We start from the raw sequence: 20,794 nt of genomic DNA, 5'->3' as shown, positions 1-20,794 counted from the left end.
CATCTACCCACCTATCCATCTACTTATCTATACATCTATCCATCTACCCACCTACCCACCCACCTACCCATCTACCTCCATCCATCTACCCATCTATCCATCACCCACCTACCCACCTACCCATCTACCTATCTATCCATCTACCCACCCACCCACCTACCCACCTACCCATCTACCTCCATCCATCTACCCATCTATCCATCACCCACCTACCCACCTACCCATCTACCTATCTATCCATCTACCCATCTACCCCTCTATCCATCACTCACCTACCCACCTACCCATCTACCTATCTATCCATCTACCCATCTACCCATCTACCCATCTACCCATCTATCCATCACCCACCTACCCACCTACCCATCTACCTATTTTTCCATCTACCCACCTACCCACCCACCCACCTACCCACCTACCCATCTACCTCCATCCATCTACCCATCTATCCATCACCCACCTACCCACCTACCCATCTACCTATCTATCCATCTACCCATCTACCCCTCTATCCATCACTCACCTACCCACCTACCCATCTACCTATCTATCCACCTACCCATCTACCCATCTATCCATCACCCACGTACCCACCTACCCATCTACCTATCTATCCATCTACCCATCTACCCCTCTATCCATCACTCACCTACCCACCTACCCATCTACCTATCTATCCATCTACCCATCTACCCATCTATCCATCACCCACGTACCCACCTACCCATCTACCTATCTATCCATCTACCCATCTACCCCTCTATCCATCACTCACCTACCACCTACCCATGTACCCATCTTACCCACCTATTCATTTTCAGTCTAGCTAGAATCCTAATCAACATTGTGAGCGTGTTTCTATTCAGAATGACTCTGCTGATGGTTGGGCTACTTTGAATATATCTAAAAAGCTTTGTCATTTTGTGAAGAAATTAATAGTGAGTGAAAATGCAATAAAATTGAAGTTAGCCAAATCAGTTTCACAGCTGCTGATGACACATCTCCAAACACACATCATCGTAATGTTCCCCCAACCTGATAAAATGGATTACAATTCCTACTGCATGAGTTTTGTCTTATTTTTTGGGTTAAGAAATGGAAAAGGAATGAGTTTTATCCTCTTTGCCTAGCCATTAAGCTAACTGATAGTACATTGTCAGTTAGATAAATATGTATACTGTTCTGCTCCTGCTGCAGTCACGTATTGTTTTTTTTTAAATTTTCTGTGTTTTTCTTTTTATAATTTTTTTTGTCCTGGATTTATGTCCTGACAACAATGATTAGAAAATGAAAAGTCATTTGTAGAGATCATGTTCGCCCAATGAACCCGCGTTTTGGTGTGCCAGCTAAGGCAGACTGAAATTAGATCACAGTGACCTGGGAGGAAATCTGTATTTTCTACTGAAAAACACAACACAATGCAACACAACATCCTATCTGAATGTTCTCCTTTGTGTGGAGGAGAAGCCTTCTTGCTGCAAAGCTTGGGGTCTCAGTGACCTTTTGGTTACCAAACACAATAGATGCTCAACACCAAAGTTGGTTGGTTGGTCGTCTTCTCCTTCTCCTTCTCCCCTCCTCCCCCTCCTCCTCCTTCTCTTTCTCTTCTTCTCCTCCTTCTCCTCCTCCTCCTTCTCTTCTTCTTCTCCTCCTCCTCCTTCTTTCTCCTCCTCCTTCTCTCCTTCTCCTCCTCCTCCTCTTCTTCTTCCTTCTCCTCCTCCTCCTCCTCTTCTTCTTCCTCCTCCTCCTCCTCCTCCTCCTCCTCCTCCTCCTCCTCCTCCTCCTCCTCCTCCTCTTCTTCTTCTTCTTCTTCTTCTTCTTCTTCTTCTTCTTCTTCTTCTTCTTCCTCCTCTTGTTCTCCTCCTTCTCCTCCTCCTTCTCTTCTGCTTCTCCTCCTCCTCCTTCTTTCTCCTCCTCCTTCTCTCCTTCTCCTCCTCCTCTTATCCTCCTCCTCCTCCTTCTTCTTCTCTTTCTCCTTCTCTTCTCCTCCTCTTCTCTAGTCTGAATAGAACCAACTTCCTAAGGCAACTTCAGTAGCATTGTTTTACCAGCTTTTATGTAAAGGAGAATATGGAAGCCCTTAGAATTGTACAGTCCAACTTTTAAATAAAATATAGGATTTTCTACCTTAATAATCAGGAAAAAAAAGGTTCTTTTCCTTGTGTCTCTGACTTTTACTCTTCATTATTAGCCATCAGTGTTGTAGGCAGGGAAAATATACAGCGATATGTTATTACAACAATCAGTAAATATTGCCGGATGAAGTATGCTGTGTCATTTTTTTTTCATAGAATACTATGTTTTGCTTGCTTTTTATTTTCACTTCTCCCAAATACATTTTCCCCCAAACCTATTCTTTTTCAGAAGTAAAGACTGGTCTATCTTGGAATTGCTTCCAAGAAATAATTTTGCTGTGGGAAGGAAGAAAACAAAGTTATAATTCTGCCAGGTCTTGAAGGATGAAACAGCCTATAAAAATGTTAAAGTAAACATCCAAGAACTCAGCTTCTTGAACGTACTTTACTGTTCCCTGCCTTGTAATAAAAACATTGCTTTGGGAGAAAAATCCTGTTTCTACCAGAAGGACAGGGCCTGACTATCAGAAGGAACTCTGGGTGGTGAAGAAGAATAAAATAAACAATACAATTAAAACAAAAATTCTTTGTAACAAAAAAAACATCAGTGAGACCCTGATAAACCTAACAACTAGCAACTTGAATTGCACCTGGGCTCCTACTAGGAGCCAGTGCAATTCACACAACAATGGTGCTATGTGGGTGCACTAGAGTGGGTCTGCTACCACTTGTACTGTTGCATTCTGAACCAGAGGCAGCTTCCAAATGCTCTCCAAGGGTAGCCCCATGTAAGGCACATTGCAGTAGGCCAACCAAGACATGAGTGAGCTGGGAGCAATGTCTCCTGATCTAGGAAAGGGCACATTTTTTGCACAAGATGTATTTCTCCTCTTTCAGCAGGAGCCATGAGTCCAGGAGAACCCCCAAGATTACATGCCAACTCTGATAGCTCCAGACAGAGTGAAAGATGGAGAATCACCAGAAGAAAATCACCAGTAAAGCACTCAGTCCTGTCAAAGTTGAGCTGAAATCAGTTCTTCCCCATCCCAGATCCATATAAGCTCCAGACACTGAGAAAGCATTTGACAATGTTGGTTGGGTGGTACAATTGAATAGATCACGGTACTGATGGTACTTAATGCCAGGCTGATGGATGATCTTACCCAGCAGTTTCATGAAGAGCTGAATAGGAGTGGGGAGAGAACCTAGCCTTTTGACATCCCATAAATAAGGGGCCTAGGGTTGGCCCTCTCCACCTTACCAACACCAGTTGGATTCAGGTGGAATGGGAGGAGAACCAGTGAAAAACCATACTTCCCAGTTCATCTCACCAGGAAAAAAAACTGCGTCACTTGGAACCATCCGGTATCTTAGGTCTCCTCCTAGATACTCACAATGTCAACTTGCTCAGAACAATCTGGGAGTCTATGTGTTCATAACAACAAGAAGAAAGAAGGTAGAAAAAAATTCTTCTCAAGAAAGCAACATGGAATTAAAAACATGAATGAAAAATACTAGATTAAAAACAAACCAAGTCGGACTTCTCCGTGGAAACACCCAACATTCAGTGTGACTCAACAGAGACAATTTTTTTTGGGGGGGTTTCTTATCCATTCAATTCCTCTAGCAGCTCATCCCAGACCACTGATTGTTGGTGAACAATCACAGAATTATTCCAAACCAAGTACAAATGCCGTACAAAAATAAAGCTTGGCTTTCCCCTTAAACTTGCAAACCTAGGGTTGCTGTCAGTTGGCTGTAGGGTTCTGTTCATGCATGACACAGACCATAGAATATCTAAGCCCTGGTGTTGTTATTTGCTCTACAAATCCACAGGCAGCCTAGGAGTAAAACTAATTCAGCAGATTGTCCTTCACCCTGTGCCTCAAATCAATCGATAATTATTTCTTATCCGGTCCTTTCTGTCTGCTCTGCCATTGAACCTTGTAGAAACGTGCTTAACGAGATGGCAATCTTACTTGCTGGATTGCATAAAGGTAGATGGCTTATTAGAATAGTCCTTTGTGTCCATTCAAAGTGGAGCTGCGGCAGATGAAGCCTGCCTGTTCATTTTCTAGATGGAGAGCTCTTCGCCAATTAAAACCTTTGCCAGATGGAACTGTGGTCCGATGAACCTCCCACCATATGGAGAAGCTTACCAAATCTGTAGCGCTGCCTTTATTCCTTCATGCTCCCAGCACACAGATGTTTCTTCTCCATGGTTATCAGAAGAGAACCTTGCACAAATTAAACCAGGCCACAGCTCATGCTATCCTGACATAGTTGGAAGTCTCTTTGCCTACAGAATAGAGGTTGGTTGGTAGAAGATTTTGCAATTTGTTCTCTTTGTACTTCTTTAAATATCCAGTACTTTCAAGGAGTGGGTTTATTCCATAAGTCTATTCCATAGGTTTATTCCACAAAAGCTAAGCAAGCAGAGAAGCAACCTAGAACTAAGAAGAAATTTTCCTGACAGTGAGAACAATCAACCAGTGACTTGCCTTCAGAAGTTGTGTAGTTTTTAGAAAAAGAAATTGGATAACCATTTGTCTGAAATGATGTAGGGGATTGAGCAGGGGATTGGACTAGAAGACCTTCAGGGTCCCTTCCAACGATGATGATGGTGGTCATCACCATCACCATCACCACCACCATCACCATCACCATGGCGATGATGAGAATAATAAATATGTGGGTGCTGCTGAATGTGTTCAACTGTCATGTAAGCCAAACCCAACCCAACTCCTCTATGTTGTAGTGCAGGGTGTGAAACCAGAGATAAAGCTTGGAAAAGGGTGAAGGAACAGAAAAGGTTGGTTTAGCCCAGGGATAGGCAACCTTGGCTCTTTTATGACTCATGGACTTCAACTCCTAGAATTCCTGAGCCAGCATGGCTCAGCTTGGAAACCTCTCCCTTTCCCCTCAGCCTGGCTGGCTCAGGAATTCTGGGAGTTGAAGTCCATGAGTCATAAAAGAGCCAACAGCTTAGCCATAAAAGGAGATGGGTGGGTGATCTGTCAGAGCAAACCTGGAGGAACTAAAAGAGCTTTAGATAGTTTTGTCAGGTGGCAAACTAAGACTTACTGATGAGGAATTGGGACAGAGGAGGTACGGCCATTCCTGTCTCACATTACTATTCCTCCAACTATGGGTAACAAAGGAAGGAGTGCTTGATATGCAAAGGAATTCAGATGTGTTTGCGCTGAGATTTTTTGTGGGACTTACGTCTCATCTGTGCAGAAGCTAGATTGGGTAGAAGGGTGTTGAAGTGGGAGGGACCCTAAAAACAGGAGTGGACATGGACTTTAGTCTGTAGAAAGTTAACAGAGTTAACAATTAACTGCTTAACAGAGATGGAAGGGACCTTGGAAGTCCTCTAGTCCAGGGGTAGGCAACCTTGGCTCTTTTATGACTCATGGACTTCAACTCCCAGAATTCCTGAGCTGGCTGGCTCAGGAATTCTGGGAGTTGAAGTCCATGAGTCATAAAAGAGCCAAGGTTGCCTATCCCTGCTCTAGTCCAACCCCACTGCTCAAGCAGGAGACCCTATACCATTTCAGACAAATGACTTTGAAGCTTCTTCTTAAAAGCATCCAGTGATGGGGCACCCACAATTTCTGAAGGAAGCCATTCCACTGGTTTATTGTTCTCACTGTTAGGAAGTTTCTCCTTAGTTCTAGGTTGCTTTTCTCCTTGATTAGTTTCCATCCATTGTTTCTTGTCCTGACTTCAGGTGCTTTGGGAAAAAGAAGGTTGAACCCTTCATCTTTGAGGTAGCCCCTGAAATATTGGAATACTGTTATCACGTCTCTCCTAGTCCTTCTGTTCCCTGGACTAGACATACCCAATTCCTGCAAGCGTTCTTCATTCCTTTTAGCCCCCAAACTCCTGATCATCCTAGTTGCTCTTCTCTGCACTCTTTCCAGAGTCTCAACACCTTTTTTTAAATATTTTTTTTTAATATCGTGGTGACCAAAACTGGATGGGTTATTCCAAGTGTGGTCTTACTAAGGTAAATTGATAAATCACAAATTCCAATGATAGATTGCTAATGCATGAAGATGCTTTGACCGGCAAGATCGAGATAAGCAGAATTAGAGGGGGGGGGCGGGAAATGAGAAGAATTTGGTGAGCATCCCCATTGTAATATGAGAAGAGCGCAGGGACTGACCTCACAGAGTTCACAGGAATTTTAAGCAAATAGAGCCTTGGTGGAGCAGTGGGCTAATGCCTCCTTAAGTAACACCAGCTGCCTGCAATTAGTGCAGGTTTGAGTCCCACCAGGCTCAAGGTTGACTCAGCCTTCCATCCTTCCGAGGTAGGTAAAATGAGGACCCAGATTGTTGGGGGCAATTAAGCTGACTTTGTAATAATGCCGCTTGGGTGTGTGTGTGTGAAAGCCCTAATAAGCAGGCATATGCGTAGAATGAAGGCTACTGCTAAGCTTGTAAGCCGCCCTGAGTCTTCGGAGAAGGGCGGGATATAAATGGAATTAAAATAAAATAAATAAATAAATAAATATTGTTATGAGGCGTGGGATAATATTTCAAAGCAAGAGGGCAATCCACTTAAATCTCCATAAATGTTACAAAATGAATTAACATGGTATTTGCATTTCTATGCACGAGGCCTAAAGAGCTGAGCAGTATGTAATTTCAGTTGGAGATTTGACTACAGCTTGAATCCTCATTAGAGGATGTGCTCCTGAACACGTTTTCCGTTGCTTGTAAACTACATGGCAGTTGGAAATAAGTCAATAAATAAACTTCTCTGAAGACACTGGAAAAAATCCCTTCTCCAACTTCAGAACGTCTTTGCTCAAACATTTTCTAGGCTGCCTACTTTTTTGTCTCTTTACGGGCAAAGTCCTTCGGGAAAAGGCGGTATATAAATCTAATAATAAAAAAATAAGTTGGAACAGAGATGGTAATGAAATAATGTCAGGATCTTCCTGGTTTAGAATGGATTGAATACTTCCCACCCGCCCCTTAATCATTCCTGACATAAGGGCAGAAAATAAGAATATAGGAAACAGTGATTCTCAAGTCAAGAAGAGTCATGAAACAGACATTGAAGAGATGAGTTTCAGTTTAAAGGTCAGGAAGAGAACATTTATCATCCACCAAGATGAAAAGGCAGATGGAGAATGCCTAGAATTTAACCATGGAGCCGGGCCATAAATAGAACTTGGTTTCTACTGTCTACCTACTATAGGCAGATTGTCCCCAAGGTGCTTTTTCAAGAGGCAACGGGGTTTTTCTTTGTTTTTCCTTGAAGATGTTTCGTTTTTCATCCGAGAAGCTTCCTCTGTCCTGACTGGATGCTGGAGAATGGAAGGATTTACATCCCTTGCAGTCATCTGGTCGTTAGCGCTCTTTCTGGGAGTCGTTGAGGCCACTTGGAGGTTTATCTGTGCCCTCAGGTTCAGCTTAATAGTGCGAATGGGTGTGGAGCTTTCTCAGAACTTTTGAAAAGCTGTTCCGAGAAGGTTTCACACCCATTCGCACTATTAAGCTGACTCTGAGGGCACAGATAAACCTCCAAGTGGCCTCAGCGACTGTCAGAAAGAGCGCTAATGACCAGATGACTGCAAGGGATGTAAATCCTTCCATTTGATGATAACTTTATTGTCACTCTGAATGTACACCAATCGGCATACATCAAAATGAAATTTCGTTGCGTTCAGCTCTCAAAGGGTCACTACCTCCCATATATACTCCTTGTTCGGGTCCTGCTCAAATTTCACATCGTCCATTTTAGTCTCTAGGGAGTGAACGATGGCAAACAGGACAGATGGAAATGGGGCTCCATGTGGATTAGCCCTCAAGTTAGCTTGTATTCTGACAACCTCTCCTTCTTTCCTTTTTCTGATGCTGACTCTTCCACCTTTTCCTTAAAGAGGCCTTGCTTCTTTTTGCCCCTGGAGCATGCTGCTGCCGCCGCCACCAACTCCTCCAAAAGCCTCTCTCTCTTCCTCTGGGCCTGCCGACAGCCTCATCCAGTTCCTTCGCTCCATAAGCTCCAGGTCCTCTCCTCCTCTGCCTCCTCTGGAAACAGCCCTGATTTGCAATACAATCCATCACTAGGCCAGCAGTCAGATCTTGCTGCTGGTCGAACAAATTCAAACAGCCCCAACGACTTTTAACGGTCTCACCAACAGTTCCAAAACAACTGGAAACTCGCCATGCCAGCAAAGATTGTCGGTCGTATGTCGTGTGTTACCTTAGTTCCCCACCATCCAGTCAGAACTGACGAAGCTTTTTGAATGAGAAGCAAAATGTCTTCAAGGAAAAACAAAGAAAGTCCAGTGGTCTCTGGAAAAAGCACCTTTGGAAGAAACCATGACTTGGATGACTGAGAACCACCATAGATAGCACAGGCAGGTCTCCTGCATTTCTATGGTTCTCTAGCTTGTCTGCAGTAAAGCAATTTATGCATCTGTACCATGTCTTTGAAGCTTCTGCCGTAAGCAAGTTTGTGAAGCTCTAAGATTCAATAACACTAAACACTTAAATTCTCCCACAGATTTAGGGGGAGAATAATTCTGTTATTCTAATTGAAATAAAAACAGTAACAATAACAGCAAAGTGGTGGTTGTAATGGTGATCTGGGTGATACTGAAAAAATGGGCAGACAGGCTTAAAATAATTGTGTCGGCTTATCTATTGTGTCGATATCAAACTGTCCCACAAGGTTGATGCAATCTGTTAGGTTTGTCAGATATGATAAAACGAACCATGAGCAAATGGCCCAAGGGGGCTGCTTTTGTTATTTAGAAATTCCCTTCTACAGAGCAGATGACATTTTTGCTCCCTGAGATGCATGTTACATGCAAACAAAGAAATAAAGAGAGAAAAGGAAAGATATTCAGCATTTGCCTCTCTACGAACGGAGAAAAAAAACAGATTTCTTTGCTTTGAGCAGTCGACTTCTGAGCCAGGCTAAAAGGGAGGGATATAACCAATTTTTGTCAACTCACCGCTGACATTTCATGGGAAAAAAGCAGTTATTTCTGCATTTGGACATATGGTGAATCAGCAGCCCTTATAATCTATGCCAAGGGAAAGCTAATTAATGCTGGATTTGGATTACTTATTTCTCTGAGGGGGTTAGTCATGGGAATGCTCACTCAGCAGAAGTGTGAAATCTTTCATTTAGAGTTCTTATTTTTGTCAAGAGTACCACCATGAGGATGGCATTTGGACATATATGACTCAAAACCTAAAACACTCCATTTGGGCTGTATTTATTTATTAGGTCTCTGCAAGGCTTCGGATTTAATCTTTTTTTAAAAAAAACATTTCAGAGTGCATGGGTGCTCACAACAAGTCTTGATCTTGAAATAGCTGTACTCTGATTCAGGATTAAATGTTCCTCTTCAGGTTATCTTATGCTTCTTACTGACCCACCTGGAGATCTATGCACCATTCATGGTCAGAGCTGAGTGAAGTTTCAATTCAGACGTGTGAAGGCAATTAACGAAATGTCTAAATCAGGGGTGTCAAACTGCCAGCCCGCGGGTGGGATGCATCATGCAGAAGCCACGCCCACCCCATTGCCAGCAATGGCAAAACTGTCCCGATACATTGGGCGACGTCACGTGATGTCGCGAGTCTGACATGTCTGGTCTAAATCAAACGATTGTCTGAACTGGATCATCAAATCAAAGCAGTGAATTGAACAGGATGCCTTCTAATTAATTGGATATAAGCAAATGATTTCTCTTCATTAAATTGCATCAATAATATAGATTGGAACTAATCTGCCTATGGAGAGAGAGAGAGAGAGAGAGAGAGAGAGAGAGAGAGAGAGAGAGAGAGAGAGAGAGAGAGAGAGAGAGAGTAAACTGCTAATTACAAGAAAAATCTCACTGCATTCATTGTGTATTTTAGGGATAGCATTGTGCAATGAAACAATCTTTGACAAATTGGGGGAAATAAGAATAGGGTAGGGTAGGGTAGGGTAGATGAGAAGAGAAGAGAAGAGAAGAGAAGAGAAGAGAAGAGAAGAGAAGAGAAGAGAAGAATTGGAAGGGACTTTGGAGGTCTGCTAGTCCAACCCCCTGCTCAGGCAGGAAACCCTATACCATTTCAGACAAATGGCTGTTCAATCCCTTCTTTAAAACTTCCAGTTTTGGAGCATTCACAGCTTCTTCTTCTTCTTCTTCTTCTTCTTCTTCTTCTTCTTCTTCTTCTTCTTCTTCTTCTTCTTCTTCTTCTTCTTCTTCTTCTTCTTCTTCTTCTTCTGCTTCTTCTTCTTCTTCTTCTTCTTCTTCTTCTTCTTCTTCTTCTTCTTCTTCTTCTTCTTCTTCTTCTTCTTCTTCTTCTTCTGCTTCTTCTGCTTCTTCTTCTTCTTCTTCTGCTTCTTCTTCTTCTTCTTCTTTAAAAAAAAAAGATTTTTAAAAAGAGGCTAGACAGTCACTTTTCTGAGATGGTATAGGTTCTCCTGCTTGATCAGAGGGCTGGACTAGAAGACCTCCAAGGTCCCTTCCAGCTCTATTCTGTTCTGTTCTGTTTTATAGACATGTTGTTCCACTGGTTAATTGTTCTAACTGTTGGGAAATTTTGATTTAGTTCTAGGCTGCTAGGTTGCATTTTATTCCATTGTTATTAGGCCAAGCATTTTTTTAAATATATATATATATATATATATATATATATATATATATATATATATATATATATATATATATATATATATATATATATATATATATATATATATATATATATATATATATATATATATATATATATATATATATATATATATATATATTGCATTGCACTGGGCATCTTTAAGCAGCAAGGTTGAAACCAGCAGCTGTAGCAGGAATAACAGAATGTCTGTTATGCCCTACCCTGATCTGATTATTAAATATCATTGCTAATTTTTTTGCAGGAGTTATGTTTAGAATGCATTATATTTTTCCCAAAAGTTACCTTCAGACTGTTTAGATATCTATGTCTTGAGCAGAAAATCAACACTGGTAGTGCTCAGTGCCTCTGTCATGTCTGCAATAAATATTGTGTATTGCCAAATGGATGGTTAAACTATAGGCTTAATCCCATCCCTACACCACCTTGAGTATGAGTTTATTTCTTGTATATGTATTTACAGTATGTGCTTTTGATTCTCTGGATTTTATATGGAGATGGGAAGTTCCATGCCTTCCGTTTGCTAGCCAACAAATGTCTCTATTTGTCTAGGCCAGGGGTAGGCAACCTTGGCTGTTTTATGACTCGTGGACTTCAACTCCCATGATTCCTGAACCATCACGGCTGAGCTTGGAAACCTCTCCCTTTCCCTTCAGGGTGGCTGGCTGAGGAATTCTGGGAGTTGAAGTCCACGAATCATAAAAGAGCCAAGGTTGCCTACCCCTGATCTAGGGCATTTCAATGTATTAGTTAAGCATTACCTCAGGGATAGGTAAACTTGGCTCTTTTATGACTCGTGGACTTCAACTCCCAGAATTCCTGAGCCAGCATGGCTCAGCTTGGAAACCTCTCCCTTTCCCTTCAGCATGGCTGGCTGAGGAATTCTGGGAGTTGAAGTCCACGAATCATAAAAGAGCCAAGGTTGCCTACCCCTGATCTAGGGCATTTCAATGTATTAGTTAAGCATTACCTCAGGGATAGGTTACTCATGAATTGATAATTCTGAATTCCCCTGCCCTCAACTAGCAGCAGTAATAAGTATGGCACTGAATTCTGATTTATATCCCTGCTCGTTCAAAATTGCCTGATGGCACTTTATGAAAGATAACTCTCGGTTCATGTTTACCAAAGAATAGCACTGAGAATTCATTGCTTGTTTTTTATAATCATCTTATCATCTCGGTCTTAGGCTAAATTGTCTGAATATGGTAATGCCATTGATGGCTTTGTTAAGCCATGCCCTTACACATTATTTTGTTCTGAGAAACCCTGAGGAATTACAGAAAGTTGTTGTTGTTTTTGTTGTTGTTGTTTTTTAAAAAAAATCCTATCATTTATACCAGAAGACACGAGATATAGCAGAGAATTTTTCCTGGAATACAGATATCCCATATACATTGCATTTTTCCCCCCTGCTATATAAACTTACAAAAGGTTATTTCTAGATGCGTAGAATAACATAGAATAATAGAGTTGGAAGGGACTTTAGAGGTCTTCTAGTCCAACCCCCTGCTCAAGCAGGAGACCCTATGCCATTTCAGTCTGTTGTGATTCAGGGTCAGCCTGTGGGTTCGGCAGTTGGGTCGGACGACTCAGAGGAGGAGGAGGGGGGTGTTGAAGAGCTTGCTGAGGTGGTTGGAGAGCTTGCTGATGAGAGCCGTCAGCCAGGCCCCTCCCACCTGGTCACGACAGAGACCCAGCTGTGTGAGCCTGACAGCGTGGATGAAGATGACCCACAGCTGGCCCTGTTCAAGGACGCCCGATGCAGGAGGCAGTCAATCAGGAGTAAACAGAGGAAGGCAATGGGGCACCTTGGAAGGAGGCAGAGAGAAGCCACGCCCTGAACTGTATTTAAGGGGGAATGCGTGGGAGGGCTGGTTTGCTGAAGGCTACAGCTTGAATAGCTCCCGTTTCATGGTTCGTGTCTTGTTTGCTTTTGTATCCATAAATTTGGTAGGCTTAGTTCCAGCCTCTTGCCTTCTTGTAAAAGGGGTTGTCCCTGCCTTTTCTGCAGGGCCGGTAGCAGGCTGGTACAGAACACAGTCCAGTTTGTTTTTGAAAGCCTCCAGTGAATGGAGCACCCACAACTTCTGAAAGCAAGTGGTTCCATTGGCTGATTGTTCTCACCATTAGGAGAGATGCAGGACTGCTTTTCAAAGGCATCTTATTAGCCCAAGGACCACTTTAACACTTGTTCCAACTGATTGTATGGATGCCCTTCTATTGATCAAACCCAGCTATCTGTCCACCACACTGAATGAAGCCCTATAGTCTTGGTCAAGTCAGTAAAGCTAGGTGTAGGTCACAGCTATAATTAAAGTAGCTGAATAATAACAAGTGTAGAGACCTACTTGAACGGTGCTCCCGAGAACAACGCATTGGGTTCATCTGAATCTGTTAACAGGATAGAAAATTGGAAAATAGTTGCCCTTGAGTCTTCAGTTAGTTATGAAAGGGTGGACTTCCTTGACACATAACAGAATAACAGAGCAGAAAGAGACCTCGGAGGTCTTTTGTCCAACCTCCTACTGAAGGAGGAAACCTTATCCAATTTCAGACAAGTAGAGATTAGACAAAACCTGGCTCAAAAAACCGTAACTGCGAGAGGGACTTTGGAATCCTAGCGGATGATCACTTAAATAGGAGCCAAAAAAAGCTAATACAATCCTTGGCTGTATAAACAGAGGGATAGAATCAAAATCACGTGAAGTATTAGCACCACTTTTTAAACCCTTAGTAAAGCCACACCTGGAATACTGTATCCAGTTTTGGTCACCACATTAGAAAAAAAGATGTTGAGACTTTGGAAAAACTGCAAAGAAGAGAAGCTAAGATGGTTAAAGGCCCGGAAGACTAAAAGATATGAAGAACGGTTGCAGGATTTGGGTTTGGCTAGTCTAGAGAAAAGAAGGACTAGGGGGGACAGGAGAGCAGTATTCCAGTATTTGAGGGGCTGCCACAAAGAGGAGGGGGGGTCAACTGATTTTCCAAAGCACCAGAAGCCAAGAAAAGAAACAAGGAATGGAAACTAATCAAGGAGAGAAGCAACCCGGAATTAAGGAGAAAGTTCCTTGCAGTGAGGATAATCAACCAGTGGAATGGCTTGCCTTCAGACGTTGGGGGTGCTCCATCACTGGAGGATTTTAAGAAGAGACCGGACAGCCACTTCTCTGAAATAATATAGGGTCTCCTGCTTGAGTAGGGGGTGGACTAGAAAACCTCCAAGGTCCCTTCCAGCTCTATTCTGATAGATTGGTTGATTGATTGATCGATTGAAATGATTGTCCAATCTCTTCTTAAAAACCTCAAATGTTGGAGTAACACCCACAACTCTGGAGGTTGTGGGTGAACATTATGAACAATTATGAACATTATGTATGTTATGAACAAGATCTCCATTCCAATGATGTCTTGAAATGAGCTTGTGATTACCGCATGCGTATCTTTGTCATTTCTTCTGTTTTTCTTAGGTGCAAAGAAGGCTACCAAGGAGTCCGCTGTGACCAATTTTTGCCGAAAACCGACTCCATCTTATCAGATCCAAGTACGTCTTTTCTTTTCTTTCCCCCACCTCTTCTTCTGTCTTTATTGCTTGCCAGAGGTAACGTTTGCCATGACAATGACTTTAGCAGTGGGCTAATGCCTCCTTAAGTAACACCAGCTGCCTGCAATTAGTGCAGGTTCGAGTCCCACCAGGCTCAAGGTTGACTCAGCCTTCCATCCTTCCCAGGTAGGTAAAATGAGGACCCAGATTGTTGGGGGCAATTAAGCTGACTTTGTAATAATGCCGCTGGGTGTGTGTGTGTGAAAGCCCTAATAAGCAGGCATATACATAGAATGAAGGCTACTGCTAAGCTTGTAAGCCGCCCTGAGTCTTCGGAGAAGGGCAGGATATAAATGGAATTTTTTTAAAAAAATGTGACCTTTGACTGAATGTCCAAGTTCCATCACATCTCACTCTCAAAGCATTTGGTATAATCAGACAGAGATCATTCTTCTTCCTTTTAATATGCTTCCAGGGCATTCTTCTGAGTCATTGTATACTGAATTGACAGCCAAAGTTAAGTTACATGTGAATATTTATGTGCCTTTAAAAGAAGAGGAAAACTTGATTTATTAAGTCAATGGACTGTGTCAAAAAACATAAAGCTGATTCAAAAATTCAAATAGGTAAAGGTAAAGGTTTCCCCCGCACATGCGTGCTAGTCGTTTCCAACTCTAGGGGCCGGTGCTCATCTCTGTTTCAAAGCCGAAGAGCCAGCGCTTGTCCGAGGACGTCTCCATGGTCATGTGGCTGGCATGACTAGACACCAAAGGTGCACAGAACGCTGTTACCTTCCCACCGTAGTGGTCCCTATTTTTCTACTTGCATTTTTACGTGCTTTCGAACTGCTAGGTTGGCAGAAGCTGGGACGAGTAACAGGCGCTCACTCTGTTACGCGGCACTCGGGATTTGACCCGCCAAACTGCCGACCTTCTGATCGACAAGCTCAGTGTCCTAACCCACTGAGCTACCGCGTCCCTTAAAATTCAAATAGGTACACAGAAAACAAAATTTCATAATAAAAAAGATACAACAGGGACATCCTTCTGAATCGTTATATACTGAATTGGTGGCAAAAGTTGAGTCACATGTGAATATTTATGTGCCTTTAAAAGAAGAGGAAAACTTGATTTATTAAGTCAATGGACTGTGTCAAAAAACATAAAGCTGATTCCAAAATGCAAACAGGTCCAAAGAGAACAAAATTTCATAATAAATCGTCAACCCTACAGTTAATCCCAATCTGATCTGTCCCCTTGGAGATGGTCATTGAAACAACAACAGTCTTACTGGTGATATGCAGGTTCGTTCCAGTAAATAAGTAAGATTGTTTCTCCTGGGTGCCCCAATATTTTTCTATATGTATATGTATTTGAAAGTAAGAGTCGAAACAAGCAGTTCTTTCTGCAGAGTACAATTTGCAGTTAAAGAAAATCCTCTTTAAAAAGAAAATCAAGGGCCAATGCTTTGAAACATCAAAGCTATAATCTTGATGGCACTGCTAAAATATTTTTTTTTTAAAAAAATGGGTCACTGATTAACCCTAGTTTAGGATTCAGTGACCGTCCCCTCAAGTCGGCTATCTAAAATAAAAATAAAAACTAAATTTGCGGTAGAAGAATCTGCGTGGTTGACCGTCAAAACTGGACCTGTGACTTCAACTGTGAAGATTCTGCCATTGTTGAATGTTAAAAGTTGTTTCAAATAGTTTATTTGAAAAGCGCCTTTGGGGTGATTGCTTATGATGGAAAGTGAAGATAGCGTTTCAGACCAATGAAATTCAGATTTGATTTGGCCCAATGAAGTGGGTTTGTTGAGATTCTGAATCATCCAGGTTTTCAAAAGGCAACTGGACTTCTTTTATTTTCATTTGAAGACGTTTCGCTTCTGAAGAACTGGACTTATTGGATAAGAAGTGAAACGTCTTCAAGGAAAAACAAAGAAAGTCTAGTTGCCTTTAAAAAAAGCAACTTTGGGGACCTAACAAAGTGTGTTTGCCTATAGGCTCCTCTGGAATATATATATTTTTTTAAAATCATTTCAATTATTCATGGATCATAGGCAACTTGTCACATGTCAAAGGAAGCTGAAATATATTACGTTCTCACCATTGTTCCTATTGTAACAATTCCCCAGCAATTCCCCAGAGATTTTGATTGTTTTTCATAATTTCTCTCTCTTACATGCACACATATCTACATCCTTGTCTGTGTGATATGTTTCAAACCAGCATCAATTTATCAATTTATCCTTGCTGTGAGATTGTATGATATGCAAAGGTATTGCCTGGAATATCGGAGCTTTTTCTTTTGCAAGCAACTATTTCATGTCCTTTGTGGTTTATTTTTTAGAATGCCCTTTGCTCTGTTTGTGAGGATTATTGGGACAACCATGACAAAGAACACCTAGTTATTTTATTACATTGTTATTCCGGATGTTGCTTTTTAATTTGGCACGGTTTTCATCTAGTCTTACATTATTAACTGTTGACAAATGAGTCAACACACGAGTCTGTTTTTCCATCGTTTTTAGAATGAACATATGTCTGACTGTACACATAATTTACATACATAGAACCATGTAGAACCATGTAAGAAAGAAAGTGGCAACCTTGATGAAGAAGCAACATTAGACTTATCCAGTTCTAGTGTCAACATGCATACGATGATCCAAGAGTTCAAAATATCAAAATTTCACTTGCTTGCTCTCAAGTTTTAGAAGATTCCTTTTGGTAGGTAACTTGTACTGGAGCCCACACCTTCAGATTTAATTCATGGCATGGGTCCATTCTTGCCAACAGAGGAGGCAAGCTGTGGGTCCTGTCAGCCCAAGTATTCCAGCTGGCGAAGTCCAGGAGAAGGCCTTTATCTGCCCTCTGGAACATCTTGCCCTCCCCCATGCCAGGTTGGCCCAAACCATCCTATCTTTTCATAAGGGCCTAAAGACGTGGCAGTGCCAGTCGGCTCAGTCCCCAGTTGGGGATCAGTGCAATGTAGATGGTTCATTGAGTAATAACAGGCCACACCTCCCACCCCACCATTTCGCCCACACCTGTTTTGGGTTTTAATGTGTGTTTTTATCACTGCCCATTGCTCTTTTTGCAAGGATTATTGGGACAACAATGATAAAGAACACCTGGCTATTTTATAGTGTTAAGAGCCGTAGCGGCCCGCAGTTCGACAGTTTGAGTCTCACCAGCTGAAGGTTTACCCAGCCTTCCATCCTTCCGAGGCTGGTAAAATAAGGACCCAGATTTTGGGGGGCAAGTAAGCAGACTCTGTGTCAGGACCCACCCCAATCCACATCTTAGGAAAATAAAGAACTCTTGGAGTCAGGTTTTGTCCAAAAGGAGTTTTTACTAAGACATGATCGGTCGTGGAAATACAAGACAGGATCTGGCATTGTGTTACACTTTGATACTTTATAAAGAGTTCCCGGTTCAACCCCCTCCCCTCAAGCCCATTTGGTCAGACCCACATCAATTAAACTTAGGTGTTTAATGGATTTGCAACGACTGATGAAAATTTGATAAAGCAAATTAGCAATCAAGGACCAGCACATATTAAACGGATATATCTTGCATTGATAGAGATCGATTCAGAAACAGAGCTTGTTAAGGATTGTATGATAAAATGGGCCCAAAACATTCAGGAAGTTATTACAATGGACACGTGGGAAAAGATCTGGGTGAGGAATGTAAAATTCACTCAAGCTCAAAGTCTAAGAGAGAACTTTTACAAAATGTTTTATAGATGGCATCTAGATCCTAAAAAGCTTGCAAGTATGTATCCGAATTATCAGCCTAAATGTTGGAGGTGTGGTGATGAAGAGGCAACATATTTTCACATATGGTGGACATGTAAAAAGGTCAAGGCTTTTTGGATAAAAGTCTGGTGGAATATGCAGAAGATTTTTAAACGGAGGATAAAGTTTTGTCCGCAATTTTTTTTGTTGGGAATAATTGTTGACGCTACAGTTGTGGACTCTAAGTTGATGTTGAATTTAGTTACGGCAGCAAGACTTTTGATAGGTCAATACTGGAAGAAAGAGGAACTGCCGACTATACAAGAGTGGATTTTAAAGGTTTCCGACTTGGCAGAGATGGCGAAGATTTCGGCCTATTTGAAAGATTACTCGCAAGAACATTATATTATGGAATGGAGAAAATGGATTGAGTTTATCCAGAATAAGTATAGGGTTAAGAAGTTTTATCTAGCATTTGAATAAGTCTTCTTTCGTTTTCTTTTTTCTTTTTTTATTTTGTCTTCTATATATATTTAATAATGCTAAGTTTTGTTTGATCCTATATAAGTTAGAGAGTGATGGATTTTAGAATTTATAGTTGTTAGTATATGGTTGTTTATGATTGCTTTTTTATATATATATACCTTGTATTTAGCTCTGGGAAGTCCGGGGGGGGAGGGGGGTTGGGGGGAGGTGGGGGGGGAGGAGGGAGGGGGGGAGGGGGGGAAGGGGGGAGGTAGGGAGGGGAGGAGGGAGGGGGAAGGGGGTTTTTTAAAGGAAAACTGTATTTTTAAAACTTTTCAATAAAAAAAATTAAACTTAGGTGTCAAACCCTTTCGTGGGAAAGAGGTGTCTTCCCGTGTCTTTATGACTATTGCTCCCTTCCTTTAGAGATTCTAATCTGAGATACAAACCAGATCTCTTCCCCCCCCTTCCTTTGTTGTTCTCAGTTCAAAGGTTCTTCCCCTGGTCTTTGAAGACAGGCCTCCCGGCAGGCTGAACTACACATGATCTCTTCTCCTCCTTGGAGTAATGGCAGAATCCAGGGGGAGGGGTAAGATTTTAAAACATACAGATAAAGTTTTATGAATGGCATATGAATGGATTCTGACACTCTGTAACCACTTAGAGAGGGCTGTAAAGCACTGTGAAGCGGCATATAAGTCTAAGTGCTATTGCTCTTGACTCAGCCTTCCATCCTTCCGAGGTCGGTAAAATGAGGACCCAGATTGTCAGGGGCGATAGGCTGACTCTATCAAACTGCTTAGAGAAGGCTGTGCAACAGTCTGAAGCAATATGTAAGTCTAATATACTATATACAGGGCTTTTTTTTTTCTTCATAGAACGCTCAGAACGGAGTTCCGGCACCTTTTTTGGATGGGAACCTTGTAGGGTAGGCAAGGCGGGTAGTATGTCATGTGTGAGTTCCGGCACCTTTTTCTTTTACAAAAAAAAAAGCACTGACTATATATAATATATATTATTGTATATATTGTATACAATAATATATAATTGCTATGGGTATTTTAACTTTTTATGTTTTAGCTTTTCTGTTACTGTTAAGCTGCCCAGAGTTACCCCTATGGTAAGATAGGCGGCCAATAAATTTTATAAACAAGCAGATGAAGAAATAAAATCTAATTTTGTCTACAAAAACGTTGGATTGCAGCTCTGTTCAAAACCGTTTCCGCACCGTGGATAAAAGAGGCTTTTTATATAGCATTGGAGAGAGCGGAGATCACCTTAGGGCATCCAAGATTTTTACAAATGTTGCTTTCTCTGGACAAAACGGCAAAGCTTCGTCCCCCTGCTGGAAACGAGTTCAGCTCAGCTGAAACTTAGCATGTTTCATAGGAAGCGAAGTAAATATTTTACAGCCTGCTAGCAAGACCAGTTCCATTAAAGATATTGTTTAGGGATTGCGGTGTTTACAAATTGTGGGAAGGGCTGGAAGTGTATTGCTTTTTTAAAAAAATGGGCAGACGTCATGTGAAGTGTTGTGCAGAGTCTCAAAACAGTATTATGGGGTTTTTACAGGACAGATTCAGGACAAGCTCAAGAGGAAAAACAAAGCAAAACATCTTCATTTGAAGCCTTCCTGCTTTCCATTCCTTCCAGCTGTCAAAGGATTACAAAAAAACCCCTAAATTCTCAGTTCAGCATGGTTTCCTGTGACAGCTTTGGGACATCCAAGGCGTCAGAGGAAAAAGTTGCGATAAAAATGCGTATCACCTATTGTTATCCAGCCTTCCCTCAGATATGTGTAAGGGACATTATTATGTGAGATTTTGCCTGCAATCTCCTGCTATAGGTAAAGGTAAAGTTTCCCCCACACATGCGTGCTAGTCGTTTCCAACTCTAGGGGCCGGTGCTCATCTCCGTTTCAAAGCCGAAGAGCCAGCGCTTCTCCGAGGACGTCTCCGTGGTCATGTGGCCGACATGACTAGATGCCAAAGGCGCACGGAACGCTGTTACCTTCCCACCGGAGTGGTCCCTATTTTCCTACTTGCGTTTTTACGTGCTTTCGAACTGCTAGGTTGGCAGAAGCTGGGACGAGTAACAGCGCTCACTCTGCTACGCGGCACTCGGGATTTGACCCGCCAAACTGCCGACCTTCTGATCGACAAGCTCAGCATCCTAACTCACTGAGCCACCGTGTCCCTTTCTCCTGCTATATCAGCCCTTAAAAATAGACCCAGGTTAGGGAAGCAGATACTGCTAGAAATACCAGCACTCTAACTTTATTGATGTACATATGCTTAAATCTTTAAAGA

At 41.9% G+C, this 20,794-nt stretch overlaps 1 protein-coding gene across 1 annotated transcript in view; it reads left to right on the top strand.

Moving 5' to 3' along the window:
• NRG3 (neuregulin 3) overlaps positions 1–20,794 on the top strand; it is a gene marked incomplete at its 5' end in the record, with an annotated part of 542,787 nt that overhangs the window by 405,709 nt on the left and 116,284 nt on the right. Inside the window, one exon of the mRNA XM_083364204.1 lies at positions 14,203–14,276. Within this exon, the coding sequence (XP_083220330.1) occupies positions 14,203–14,276 (74 nt within the window). The remainder of the gene's footprint in view (positions 1–14,202; positions 14,277–20,794) is intronic.

Source organism: Vipera ursinii (assembly GCF_947247035.1).
Source record: "Vipera ursinii genome assembly, chromosome: 5".
Lineage (NCBI taxonomy): Eukaryota > Metazoa > Chordata > Lepidosauria > Squamata > Viperidae > Vipera > Vipera ursinii.
Note: the sequence above shows the minus strand (reverse complement) of the source record. Positions and strands in the feature narration are given on the sequence as shown.